The 14,525-nt window shown below is 38.8% G+C and overlaps 1 protein-coding gene across 2 annotated transcripts in view; it reads left to right on the plus strand.

The window, feature by feature from the left end:
• The window catches only part of TFAP2D (transcription factor AP-2 delta), a 57,866-nt gene extending 49,036 nt beyond the window's left edge, over positions 1–8,830 (plus strand). For both annotated transcript variants that reach the window (XM_055407083.2, XM_088831330.1), the window contains one exon: positions 8,611–8,830. In XM_055407083.2, the coding sequence (XP_055263058.1) occupies positions 8,611–8,830 (220 nt within the window). The remainder of the gene's footprint in view (positions 1–8,610) is intronic.
• Positions 8,831–14,525: the final 5,695 nt, after the last annotated feature.

Genomic DNA, 14,525 nt, shown 5'->3' on the forward strand with positions numbered 1-14,525 from the left:
GCTTTGGAGATTTTAAAGATAAATACATAAGGATTTAGCCACAAGCAAAAAATATTCATTTAGCCAGAGATCACAGGGAGTTTGTGAAATTTCTATTATATAGAAGTCTCCTGATAATTCCTCATGATTAATGTCAAGTAGTTTATAAACATAAATACTGCTGGAGTTAAAGATGGGTTGCTAATAACGTCTTATTAGAAAATTGCACAGGGAAAAAGAATAAAGAATAACAATTTATTCTTTTTCAAGCAGCAATCTCTTCTCTACCATCCTCTATGACCGCTTTCATTTTTCCTCTTCTTTTTTAAAAAATTTTTATTTCTTTATTTGGCTGTGCCGGGTCTTAGTTGCAGCATGCAAACTCTTAGTTGAGACATGTGGGATCTAGTTCCTTGACCAGGGATCGAATCCAGACCCCCTGCATTGGGAACTCGGAGTCTGAGGCGCTGGACCACCAGGCAGTCCCTCAATTTTTTCATTTTTAATCTCACTAATAGAGAGTACAGTTTGAACTGTTGCAATATATTTTCCTTTAAAAAGTTAAAATCTGTCTCTGTAGTATGTGTTCAGGTCAATAAAATAGTATAAGTCAATTGTGTGTATATGTATGCATACACTAACACAGAGTCTCCCTAGAAAAGGTGGTTCTACCATTTGGTATCTCTCGCATTGCTGAGATGTGAATATACTTTAACACTAGGGGCAGTGTCAAAAGTAGGGTTTCACCTCTGGATCCAGCAAACTGTTACCTACCTTCCTAAACGGAGCCAATTTGAAGATGGTTTATGTAGCGATGCTCTTAGAGAATGTCAATTAAGAGGTCTAGCAAAATAGGGGTTTTTAAAACCATGAGTAAAATTAAGAAGATGACTGTTAAATATAAGTTACATTTTCTAGAACATTGGGTGCTGTAAACTACAACAGTCTGGGTTTTCTCAGCAGGTGGCTGTCAAAACCTGTCTGCTCCTCGGTGTGAAACTAGTCATGGGAAAATTAAATCAATGAGCTGGAATCTACTTAGAAAATAGTTCAAGATGAATGTAGTTATAAGCCTGACTAGCTAGCATCCACACTTCACATTTTGACCCTCATATTTTGGTTTGACTTACTGTTTGGTGAGCCTTTTCCCTGAAAATTGCTCGAGTCAGCTGTCTCCTTTTCTCAGTATACTGCAAGTGGATGTGTTTTCCTTAATCTCTCCTAAATTTCACATCATTGATTTAGCCCACCAACTAAGCTTTTTACCACATAAAGGTATTTCAGAACTTTGGTTCTGTTATCCAGCGCAGGAATTTTCCTCTCTATTCTAATGCCAGCCATTAAGTTACAAATCCATGACACTGTCAATTACATTATCAATTAAGATGTGGAGCAGAGTAGGATTAATGAGAAAGTCTTGCGGCATTCCACTGGAAACTGAGGAATGCTTAGTGTTTGTTAACTCAATTATTATTACTGAACCCATGCAGCACTGTAGTGATCACTTCTATTTTTAAAAAATATTAGCCCCTTAGATGTGTTCATTACATGAACAAATTGCAATAATTCCACTTAATGGAAAACCTACTAGCAGTAAAAAGAAATCTTCTATTGATAAACACCAAAATCTGGATGAATCCCAAAATTATTAGGCAAAGTGAAAAGAGCCAGTGATAAAAGCCTGTAGACTTCATGATCCAATTTATATGACATTCAGGGGAGAAGTAAAAACTATATAGATAGAAATTAGAACGCTGATTCCCAGGATCTTGGGGTGAGGAAAGTGTCATTGACCAAAACTAATCACAAGAAAATGTTTTGGGTAATGGTAGTCATGACACAACTTTTTAAGTTTGTCGAAATTCAACAAACTATATCCCTAAAAAGGATTAGTATTACTGTATGTAAATTCAAACTAGATATACATGACTTTTAAAAATATCTCATTATAAGAAATTTACTATGGGACTAATTAAATGTAATTTAGTAACCTAGAATTTCTAAAATCTGTCTCTTTTCCCCCCTGCTTTGATTATTAAGGTATTGTTGTTCAGTCTCTCAGTGGTGTCTGACTCTTTGCAGCCCCGTGGACTGCAGCACGCCAGGCCTCCCTGTCCTTCACTGTCTTCCGAAGTTTGCTCACACTCATGTGCATTGAATCAGTGATGCCATCCAACCATCTCATCCTCTGTCATCCCCTTCTCCTCCTGCCCTCGATCTTTCCCAGCATCAGGGTCTTTTCTAATGAGTTGACTCTTGGTATCAGGTGGCCAGAGTATTGGAGTATTCTGTTTCACTAATTCTGTTCCATCTTCTGTGATTTTTCAAAGATTACTCAGCCACTTAAGTGTCTCAGAAACAAACCCCTATGTTTTCTTTAAATAGGAGTTTCCTATACTTAAAAAAAAAAAAAAAGTTGCAGTTCCACTAATACCCTTGCCAGTTTTAAAGATTAACCTCTTTGAAAAGAAAGCGCAGTATCTTAATTACTATTTACTCTTTCACTTGCTAACATAGTACTCTCTCACCTAAGTCTGTCTCCGTATTGTTCCTCTTCCTCGTTCTTGGAACAGAAATTCAAACTGCAGGTCTTAGACTTCCTTGGTGGTCCAGTGGTTATGAAATTACCTTCCAATGCAGGGGACACAGGTCCCCTGGCCAGGGAACTTAAATACCACATACCTCAGGGCAACTAAGCCTGTATGCCTGCAATGAAGACCCAGCACAACCAAAAAAAAAAATTGAATTCTGCAGGCTGGGGTAACAGAGACTCCTGGATGAAACCAAGGAAACTTTAGTCTTCGTTAACTCAAGGATTCCATACGTGGGAGCCCTGCCTCCTCTCCCTCAAGACTCTGCCTCCTGGGAGTGACAAATCCCCAAATGGTGGCAATCAGACAATGTCAAGTAGAGTGTAGGTTGACAGTACTAGTGCCCCGACTCAGTCCTGTTTATTTTAGTTGTTGTTGCTGTTGGCTGGTGGTTTGGTTCTATTTTGGTTTTTTTTTTGAAGGCTAGGCTCTAACATTTCATTACCAGTGTACGGTCAGAATTCAAGCCACAGATTGTTGGGGATATATTTAACATCTTATTTGCCACTTACATTAAAATCTATGTTAATATAGATTTTATATTAATATACTAAATCTTATATTAAATTTTTTTTCTCACTACAAGCTCTTTATTAACAAGTTGAATAAAAAAGGAAGAGAGAGAGGTGTAAAAATACTTTTCTTGGAGGCCCCAGGAAGGTGAGACACTGCCAGAACTCACTTGCCCAGGGCAGGCAAGCCAGCCAGAGGCAGAAGGGAGCCCAGGGCCCGGCCTCGAGCAGCCCACGGCCCAGGTGCTGAAAGCAGGAGGGCTCAGGCCTCAAGCAGGGGATGTGCAAACGCTGAGGCCCTGCAGGGAGTGGTAGGTTGAGGGCTGCCTGGAGGAAGCCACGAGCACCATCTTCCCCTGCATTGGGCAGACACACGTGTCCGCCTGAGAGCTGGTATCTGCTCACAGCTGACGTACACAGAGCAGAAGGAGGGGTCCCAGAGTTGAGGAACAGCTTTGAGAAGTCTCTAGAAGCCTGAGGGCAAGGGGAGAACATGGAGACTGCTGTTCCTCTCGGAGCCTCAGGAGCCCAGGCCCTCCTGCCGGCACTGGAGGACGTCCATGACTGCCCTTTAGGGCATGGTCGAAGTTGAAACTTTGACGATCGCTTATGCTGTAATTGATATGGCTCCATATAGCTTCCTCTTTGATAATGAGCGCTTGCCCTCACTTATTTTCTTTTCATTGTGTTCTCTGGGCTCTAGTTTTATATTTTGGGGTGCGGTGGGGTGGGGAATATTACTCCTTTCTCTTCAGAATTCAAGTTAAGTTTTCTTATCACTCTGGCAAGTTTCTGTCCTTTGGTAGAAGCACATCCTTTTCAATGTCTTAATCAGGGGACCAGGAAACTGATTCCTTTTTTCAATATTATCCAAGGAGCTTTGAAGGGTGAGTGGATTTTAGATTGGCTGGAAAAAAAAGAGGAAGGATAAACAAACAAAACATTGTAGGTTTAAGGATAGAGAAGAGATAAGCGTTTCAAAACTAAAATAATAGAACATATGATTATAAAGAGTGAAGAAAGGAGAGCAGTAAAATGCAAATACATTAAGAAATCTGATACAACCTTTGTATTGTCTGCCCTGTTGAGCAAAATGTGTTAAATGTGGCATGAAGATGATACATCTAGCACAATGTTGGTTGTCTTTCTCACTTGTCTACTTGAGGACAAACTTTTAGATGAATATGAATTTATAAAGACTTTTATATTTTGATATCCTACTTCAAGCCATCATGGCTGCTACTTAGCCCAGGTAATATTTACTTGTGAAATGCTCTCTGATATTAATTTGATAAAAATAGATGCAAATGCCAAATATAACTTAAGCATTAAATCTATGGCTAAAAATTATTTTCTAAGGGCAAAAAAATGGCCTTATCAAAGATTTTGAAGATATGATTATGGTGTGTTACCTTACACATGATGTTATTTTCTGTCTAGGACTGAAAGTCAGCCTCATCTTTCTGTTTTTCTCTCATTTTTCTGTAGACTCTACATTATTCCTTTTCTCCTTTTTGTATGTCACTGTGAATGAGAGATATACCTAGTTTTCTGAAATGACTGGGGCCAAAAGAAACACGTGACGTCCCCAGAAATTCTTTTAATCATCCTGTGATTTTACACTTTGTTCTGTGATTCTCATACAGTATCAGATTATTTGGATTCATAAACCTCACTGAACACTGCTAGAACAGAGCTATACTTTGCATTTAGCATTATCCTATGTAGTGTTCCATGCATATTTTTTGATGTGCAGGTAATGTGAAATCAAGGAAATTAAACATTTACAGTATACTTTTTTGTTTTGAAGATAATACTTCAGATCCTTCCTTTTCTTACATTGACTATTTCAGAGTTTTAGACTTCTCTGTTGAGCTAAGTGGTTTTTCAATGTCCATAACCTTCTGTCATGTCCTTGGTTTTAAGAAGTGCACCATAAGCATTATACCAGTGAACTGCAGCTTAGAGCTGGAAAGAAACTTGCAGATGTTTTCATCAGACCATCTTACAGGGCTACATAACTTCCCACAAATTACAGTGCCTAAGGTCAAAGGCAGTGTGAAGACTCTATGCAAAGAGTTCTCAACCTAGGGCACATGGGACAATGCAGCTTACAAAAGACCAGGTACATATTTTAGAAGCAAGAAAGACCATCAGCCAAAGAGGGATGCCAACCTGAGAACCTTTCATTATGGCAACCACTCTTCTCAACATGGCGAAGTAGAGCACTTATATAGACCCATCTACTTTGTACTTGACCTTTAAAAATATGTTTTTTTAATATTTATTTTTATTTATGGTTTGGCTGTGCAGGATCTTCGAGTTTCATTGCTGTATGTGGGATCATTAGTTGAGGCATGTGAACGCTTAGTTGTAGAATGTGTGATCTGGTTCCCTGACCAGGGATCAAACTCAGGCCCCCTGCATTGGGAGCAGAGTTTTAGCCACTGGACTACCAGGGAAGTTCCTGTAGTTGGCCTTTTAGAATTCTGGTCTTAAACAGGAAAATGAGTAAGAATGATCTTTCAGGCTACTAACTGGCCCACAGAACAAAGCTCAGTTAAAGAAGCTGAGCAAAAACAGTCAACAGGCTGATTTCTCAAAATGAAATCATAAACACACCCACAGCCTGAAAGGAAAATAAATAAGCACAGAGTCGATACAGAATTTCTCAGGCAAATTATTTAATATGTCTGAGTATCTGTTTCTTCATCTATAAAATGGACATAATAACACTTCTTAGAGTCGTTGTCCAGATTATATCAGAGGTGCAGAAGAAAGCACTTAGAACACAGCCTGGCATATGGTCAGGACTCAGATATTGGCTACTAACCTTAATATTTACCCAAGTGGAACTAAATTCTGTAATTTCTGAAAGAGGAGTCAAATCCAAGAGGACATGGCGATAGAGAGGAAGATAAATTCGTCTGATGGGCTTCGCTGGTGGCTCAAGTGGTAAAGAGTCTGTCTGCAGCGTAGGAGCCCTGGTTTGATCCCTGGGTCGGGAAGATCCCCTGCAGTAGGAAATGGCAACCCACTCCAGTATTCTTGCCTGGAGAATTCCATGCACAGAGCAGCCTGGTGGGCTACAGTTTATGGGGTCACAATGGGTCAGACACCAGACAGGACTAAGTGACTTTCACTTTCACTTTCAATGGTACAAGGAGCCCTGAACAGGAATAAAGCATGAGAAAAGAGGTATCCCATTAGCATGTATAACATCCTATGGAAAAAACTGAACAAACTTTTTTCAACCCAATAGTTTGAGCTCAGGGCCAAGCATCTAGACGTTAATAGATGGCCTCATTTGTTCTTTATGTGGTTGCCGCCGTGATTAATTCTTCTGCCACTTTAATCAACTCCATTTATGTTCTGTCTTCCTGATAAGTTCTAAAACACTTGGATTCCCCTTAACGGTTACCATTGTAGAAATGGAGCCGAAGTCAGTTTTCCTGTTCAGCAATGCAAGATATGTATATGTATATGCTTCAACAACAGTGATGTCTTACTCATAAAAGGCAAACTTTGGTGTATATAGTTGCCCAAGCATTAGCCAGTCTTGTTTTCTAAATAATTGGTGACTGAGGTCTGTTTTTTTTTCTTTTAAATGTATGTTATTTATGACTTAGGCATAGGGTAGGCTTTGTAAAATGCCAACATGAAAGATAGTAACAACCTGTAAAATATAATGGACATGCACAAAAATTCACCCTCACCATGAACATCCCACAGCCAACAATTTCTACCATTTGCTGAAACACTTCCTAATAGTCTGGCATCCTGAAGACTCCTTTGCGTGTATTAATATAAGCAACAACTCCATGTGCTCGATCTTACTATTATCACCATTGAGACATATCAGTAGCTGCCTTGATCCTAAATTCATCATTTGCAATATTTTAAGAGCTTGTCATTTTTGTCCCTTAAGATTACATACCCTAAGAAGGATGACCAGCAAGTTAACATATTGTGAAGGATAGTACCATCTGATTTTAAAACTGCTAATGTCACAATGGGCTTCCCTGGTAGCTCAGCTGGTAAAGAATCCGCCTGCAATGCAGGAGACCTGGGTTCAATCCCTGGGTTGGGAAGATCCCCTGGAGGAGGGCATGGCAACCCACTCCAGCATTTTTGCTTGGAGAATCTCCATGGACATAGAGCCTGGAGGGCTCCAGTCCGTGGGGTCACAAAGATCTGGACACAACTGAGTAACTAAGCACAGTGTCACAGCAACTGTAATAACTGGGGCTTGTAAGCAGTTAATGACTTCACTTATCGAATGTACCATTTATCTGCCATGTTATTTATAGATAAATGGATATGATAACATGTGCAAGATGTACGTCAAGCATGTTTTTCTATGTTTTACAAGATATGAGTAATGGGGAGCAAGCAACCTGACAGCGTCTCTTCAGGAGCAACAGACGCAAGTGGATAATCTGGGAGGGTTCTGTTCGCAGAAGGAGTGAATCTACGCTTAGGTATTTGTTCAGCTAGAGAGGACGTTTGTTACAGTTGGATGGGCTACCAGCGCTGAGGTTGCCACAGCCCTCCCGACATGGCTCATTAGTTATGGTTATTAGTGAATTAGTTACCTGATGAACCCCCCAAAAAGAGATAGAAGACAGCAGGTGACTAGATTCCTGCCATCTTGTTCCATTCATATCTGCACAGCTGCATGGCTATTTTGAGAGAAAATAGAGGACAGTACCTTTCATTTTAAGCAGAAGGGAACTGCAAACATCACTTCGTTTGGTCTGTTATGGAAAGATTAGTCCTGGGTCCAACTTACCTGCAAGGGAAGCTTGGGCATGTGGCCTCCAGCAGGATGCCTTATGCTCAGATAAAACTTCATAACTTTGAAGTAAAGAAGAATGAAGTTAGAGGAACAGCTAACTGTCAGGCACATTCAGTCACTTTTGGTCTGTTATTGTGTGATCTCTGCTTATGTAAGTGTATGTGCCATTCTTAAAAGCAATGATTCTCACAATAGAAAGTTGTATTTACTGGCTTTCTTAATGATATAGAGACTCAGAGTCAAGGCATGTGTCAAACACTTGGAATTGCTAATAATTAGTGCCTACCAAGTCTATCAGGGTTTCCCTGGTGGCTCAGTGGTAAAGAACCCACCATTACAGGAGACACAGGTTCAATTCCTGGGTCAGGAAGACCCCCTGGGGAAGGAAATGGCAACCCACTCCAGTGTTCTTGCCTGGGAAATAATATGGACAAAGAAAGCTGGCGGACTACAGTCCATGGGGGTAGAAAAAGCGTGGGACACAACTCAGCGACTAAACAACAACAAATCAAGTCTGTTAGTGACATAACAAATAGACCCTAAATTTCTTATCAGTCAGAGCAATGTATTGACTTGCATCTACCTTCCACAATGCTTGGCACCTTTTAGGAACACAACAAATGCTTTTCAATGTAATGTTCCAGATTAAATGGGGAGGGAGGGATGATTTGTTATCCCATATCATACTGCAAATTGTTCATCTCTTTTTCCTATTGTTTCTCATTTCCAGTTTGATCACTCATGGCTTTGGGACCCCAGCAATATGTGCAGCCCTAAGCACTTTCCAAACAGTCCTCAGTGAAATGCTGAACTACTTGGAAAAACACACTACTCACAAAAATGGTGGAGCGGCAGATTCTGGCCAAGGACATGGCACCTCGGAGAAAGCCCCCCTGCGGAAAACTTCAGAGGCCGCCGTGAAAGAGGGCAAAACAGAAAAGACAGACTAACTACATCAAACAGAATCTATTTCCAGAGAGTCTTGCTGCTGATATTTTTTCTAATTTATATATCATTGAGGGTGATTAATCTTCAGTGGACACAATCTCTGCCCTCCCCCAACCCTCCATAAAAAAACAAAAATGGAAATGAAAAATGAAACAAAAAAGGACAAAATCAAAAAAAAGACAAAAAAAAAAGGAAAACAGCAGTGTAACTGTGTGATGAAGTTGTCACTTTTTAATTTTATGTTATGATAAACTCCTTTTGTGCACGTAATTTATTGTTCTGAATTATATACATCACAATTTTTAAGCACTTCTGGACTTTGGAGAGGCAGCACATGCTTTTTCACATCTAACTGATGCACTTTCTTATCCAACTCTGTAGTTAGGGATCAGAAAGCATGACCAAACTGGAACCCACCACCAGCGCCTACAGCGCCCGTCTTTCTCGACTTAATCCCCTATAACAAAAGAGTGCCTCTTTCCACTAAATAGAACAATTTGGCAATCAATCCATCAATAAATGCTTTGGGAACTGAAAAGGGCATTCATGAATCTTTGTCCTGTGAATTGACAGCAATTTTCAAATCTTGGTCACCGCTAGCCCACTTAACTACCAGTGCCTTGGTGGTATTTAAAAACTCCAGAAAACTCTGTCTCCTCTTTGTGTGATTATTCCCACCCCATCCGAAGGCCAGTTTTTTAAAAGAAAAGACTCAGCAGAATGTTTAAGAGATAAGAGATGACCTCTTCTATCCAACCTGCTCACATCCTCAACCTAACAGTTTAAGGAAACAGACTGCACATAGCGGGTCAGGGCAAGATGGATATAGGAAAGGGTAGCTTGGCTACTTAGGCTTCCAAAGAAAAGCTGTGGTATTGTCTCACTTGGAAAAGCATGAGAACAGGAACAGCACTTTCCAGGAAGCCCTGCCCCTCAGAGACAGGAGAGGAGCCCAGGGAACTAGTGGAGGCCCCTCGAAGTGTTGGCGGCCAATGATTGTATGGTTATAATGACAGCCACTATTCTTTTTCTACCTTCTACCTGCCCAGTAGCTGTGTTCTAAACCTTTAGAGGCTCAAAGCATTCAGGTCTGTGTTCAATAAAGAAAACGAAAACACAATGATCAGAGAAGACTTTTGCTTTTAAGATGCTTCCTTTTTTCATAGCTTGTTCTTAAGCCTTATTGTCCTTTAGTTAAAACACTGAAAACAAGAGGTTCCTGGCTGCAAAGTCCAGGGGCTAATTGAATGAAAGTTCAGTCCATTAAAACCTGAATGTGTAGAGAAATCTAATTGGCACCACATAGCAATAACCTTTCTACTGTTAACAGTTTTCAAAGTTGTAAGCAAATAAAAATGTAGGTCATCGTCAATGAAAAATATCATTTAAAAAATATGTGAACCCCTGACTTTGTTTAGCATGAAAATATTCTCCTCTCATTAACATACATCAATTACTTTCAGAAAGTCTCGGCCACAGTATAACCCCATAAGGAATATTATTATTATTTTTAATGGAAAGGAAATTGCTTGAGAGTTTTCATCAAGAGATCACAAGAAAATGTTTTTTACCTGATAATTCTTAAAATCATTTAACTTTTATCTTCAATCTTGTACAGAAAAGAGGAACATAACCAATGAATATTTAAATTTTCTAGATTAAATTCAGTTAACAAAAGACCCTAATAAGGAATTCTATAATAAAGTGGTTTTATAGTTACACAGTAGAAGAGTTTAAAGAAAATGTAAAAGTAATGCATTGTGACTTAGTGTGTTTCTCTAGTTCCATTTTTTAAAATCTTACCGTTATTCATGGCTTTAAATTTTTTTAATAAAATAGAATAAAAGCTGAGATTCTGCTGCAGTTCCAAATTTCATCACAAAATAAACTGATTCCATTTTACATGAAAATTCCCATATTGTAAAATATATACATGAAACAAAAAATGATGACTATTTCAGTGTAATAAGTAGTAGGAAAGCTATATACAGATAATGCGGGCTACTAATTTCCTTAATGAAATTTCCACATTGACTTTTATTCCTTTTATTATTAACATACATATGTACTTAATATGGCATTTTGATATGCATATCTGCTAGGTGCTTAATGTAGTTATATACCATGTCAAATGTTCACCCATAATCAGACAAAAAAATTAGATCCGGCTTATAGTACCAGCTTACTTCACCCATAGATGTAACTAGTTGGGGTTCTTAATACCTCAGTGGGGTGTTATATTTATTAACTTTGGAAACAGAAGTAAACTATAACTACAGTGCATATTATTTACCAGGATTTTGGGTGTCTTCAGAGCCTTAAATGGACAGCACCCATCATTTAACTTAACCAGCCATTAGGACATAAATGAATTAATGGACTGGTCATGTTCAGAGTAATTATTTATCATATTTAATAGACATTGTTAACATGCCAACTTTTACCTTGTATATAATAGGTACTCAACACTTTTTAAATAAATGAGTAAATGAATGTGTGTGTGTTCTTTGTCCAAAATGGGCCAAAGGACCTTTTACTTTTACTTTTGATTTTTTTTTTTTTTTGATACCCATTGTTTCAATCTGGCTGGATTGGTCCATGGTAGTTTATGGATAACACTTTTTATTTGAGTAAGAAAATATTTCCATTCTATCACATTAGTTGCAATTAGGTGCATTTAATATAAAACAATAAAAGCAACAAGGTAAGTATCAGAATGTAAAATTATGATCATTATCAGTATCATAATTTATAGCAAAGGAAGAGAGTTCACCAAAATCTGATTTTCAGTGTTGCAGTAAGTAAGAAAGCAATGAAAATGCTTTCTAGATTAATTATTACTGGCCCAGGCATTTTGTCCAAACCTGTCATTAATTACTTAGAATTAATAAACTTGTGAAAGATTGAGTCAAACTCCCACAAAAAGAAATGGTTGTTTTAAAGCCATTTCAGTAACCAATTTAAATGCCATTTCCATGGTTATTGCACTGGAGTTATTTTTTAATTTAAGTTTGGTGGTTCTCGCAAAGTAAAGAAAACTCTGAATTATTCTACATTTTCTTCTCAGGAAAGATCAGAGCACAGGAAAGGTATCTAGTCTATTCTCCTGCATCCTTCTTTCCAGATGCTTTTAAAAAGGGTAATTCTTTCTAGCTTTGCAGTTCCTTTTTTCTTTCCCATCTTCGAAGGTGTGTTCTTTTCAGTGTCTAAGACCAAACATGACCTTTAGCATAGATGAGCGTCCAGACCCTAGGGTGACAGTGATAGGAATTTGACCTTTTGTCATCTGGCGCTTTTAAAGTAAACGTGTCAATGAATTATCCTTGTTAAGATGAATAAAGCAATGTAATTCCATTGCCCTATATTTTCTCTCTCTTGGGTTTCTTTGGAGGTGTTTTTGACCAGTAATTTTTAATATGTATCAGCATCTTTTACACAATGAATATGCCATCTCCCTATGAAAGCCAAGTCAATATATGAGAGGTGGCCTGAGATAGTGACTAAGAGCATGGACTCTAAAGCCAAATTACCTGGGTTCAAATCATGGACCTTTCATTTGCTTCTGTGTGATCTTGGGCAAGTTGCTGAAACTTTCTGTGTCTCCACTTCACCATCTGTAAAATAAGGATAATAATAGATATCTATTCACAGAATTACTGTCTGAATCAAAGAGATGACATATCCAAACTGCCAAGAACAGGGGCGTAGCTACTGCTACTCAAGTATTAGTTGTTGTCATTAATACTTAGAATTGGGACAAACCATACTTTTTATCTCCTCAGTTTATTGAATCCTTTCTATTATATATGTCAGGCTCTGTCTGAGAGACTGAAGACAGTGGAATTAAGTGTTTTTCTTGAAAGTTTCTTGCGGTCTCCTATGACGATCCCAGCCATTAGAATATGGTTAGTGTCGTGATGTAAATGTGCTCAAGTTACCCCAACACAAACCAGACCCAGGTCCAGGGTATTGTGGGGAGGGAGGGAAATCAAGGAAGGGGTTGTCAAGGTGGAAGAGAAGGGAAAGATGGAAACCAGAAGTAGGAGATTTTATGGTTCTGGGTAAGTTAAAAACATTTAGGGCAGGATGTGATTTTTGAAAACTAACTGACGTTGCTTGTATTTCTGGTTATTTTTTCCACCATTTGTAGGGACACCTAACAAGTTGCCCATATTGCCTCAGGGAAGGACCAAGTGGATCCAGGCAGCAAAGGCTGCACCTCTATACAAGTTTTCAGTTGCAAAATCCTAGGTCCTAAGGAGGACTTGAGGGTTTCTGTTTTGTTTTTTTTCAGGTGTAGCATGCAGGACCTTTAGTTGCAGCATGCGAGGTCTAGTTCCCTGACCAAGTGTGGAACCTGGGCTCCCTGCATTGGGAGTGTGGAGTCCTAACCTAGGGGAGTCCTAGGACTTGAGGTTTAAAGGTCAGTCAGAACTTTTATCTTTCTCCTCATACACTCACACACACACACACGTACGGCAGCCCAAAAAGTACTCCTCAGGTTGACAAAAGAACAAGAGGCTAAAAGAAGCATTGAAGAAAGGTTAGTGATCATTGCATCCTCTAAGACGAGACCGCATCCTGGGGGTGCAGGAGGGAGAAAGAAGACCCAATCCTGAGCAGAAGCTGCGGTGCTGTCTGTGTGGAGTGTATCTAGGCAGACAGTTCTTGGACAACCTCACTGGGTTTTTCCCAAGAAGAGTCTCTCAGCCTGGCCGGGAGAGACCAGGACGATTTGCGTGTGAGCAGAAAACGAAAGCAGCAGCTATTCTGGCAACTCATAGAGATGAAGCAAAAAATGGATATTTCAGGCACACCCAGAAGCAACCCAGGTAGCTGGCAAGCAGGGCAGGTTGGACTCTTAAAAAATGGACAATCATAAATTATTGGGTACCCTAGAAGTGTTTTCAGATTCACAGTGCCAGAACAAAAAGTGATAGTAGCAAAATATCTCCTGCATTAACACAGAAAAAGTCACTGTCACATTCACCCTCCAGAGTATAAATCCTGTAAGCATGTTGCTAAAACCAAGGTTTTAAATGAAAGAGCAATGCAAAATAAAACTGACACCTTGTCTCACACACAGCCTAGTATTCTTGGTACATAGTATCATATCCTCAAAAAGCACTGACATGGGTATAAATGCTTATTGTTTCTAATTATCCTAATTATCTATTTAAAGCCTATTTACTAACAGTTGAGATGCTTTCTTTTTTTCTGGAGTAGTGGAGAGGGTATGGCAAAGCTGAATTTTCTTTCTGACTTCCTAAATGTTTTCTCTAATTAACTTCCATTTTATAGTGGATAAATTTTGTTTTCTTAATGAATGACAGAATTTCACTGAAAATTATAGTCTTTTATCCTAGAAGTTATAAAGCTATTGTAATGGATTTGAAACAGAAGATTTATAATGGTCTTATTGAAAGGGTTTTGGCAAAGATTGTCTGTGACTTTCTTAGAACATGTAAGGAAAAGCAGTATTATGTTCAGAGCACACTGTATATGTTTTTCCTCTATTGCCTGGCTGCCCTGAATGAAAGCATGTATTTTATTGTTATACGGACATGTAACTCCTAGAACAAATAATAGTAACTTTGGGAATTCCAGATTTCTTTACAAATTGGTCAAGCTAAAATTCTAATTTTCAGCAATAGATCATATTGAATAGCAGACTTTCTTCAACCCAGAAACTTTTCT

Source organism: Moschus berezovskii, chromosome 23, assembly GCF_049115385.1.
Source record: "Moschus berezovskii isolate FMDL1 chromosome 23, NW_MosBer_1.0, whole genome shotgun sequence".
Lineage (NCBI taxonomy): Eukaryota > Metazoa > Chordata > Mammalia > Artiodactyla > Moschidae > Moschus > Moschus berezovskii.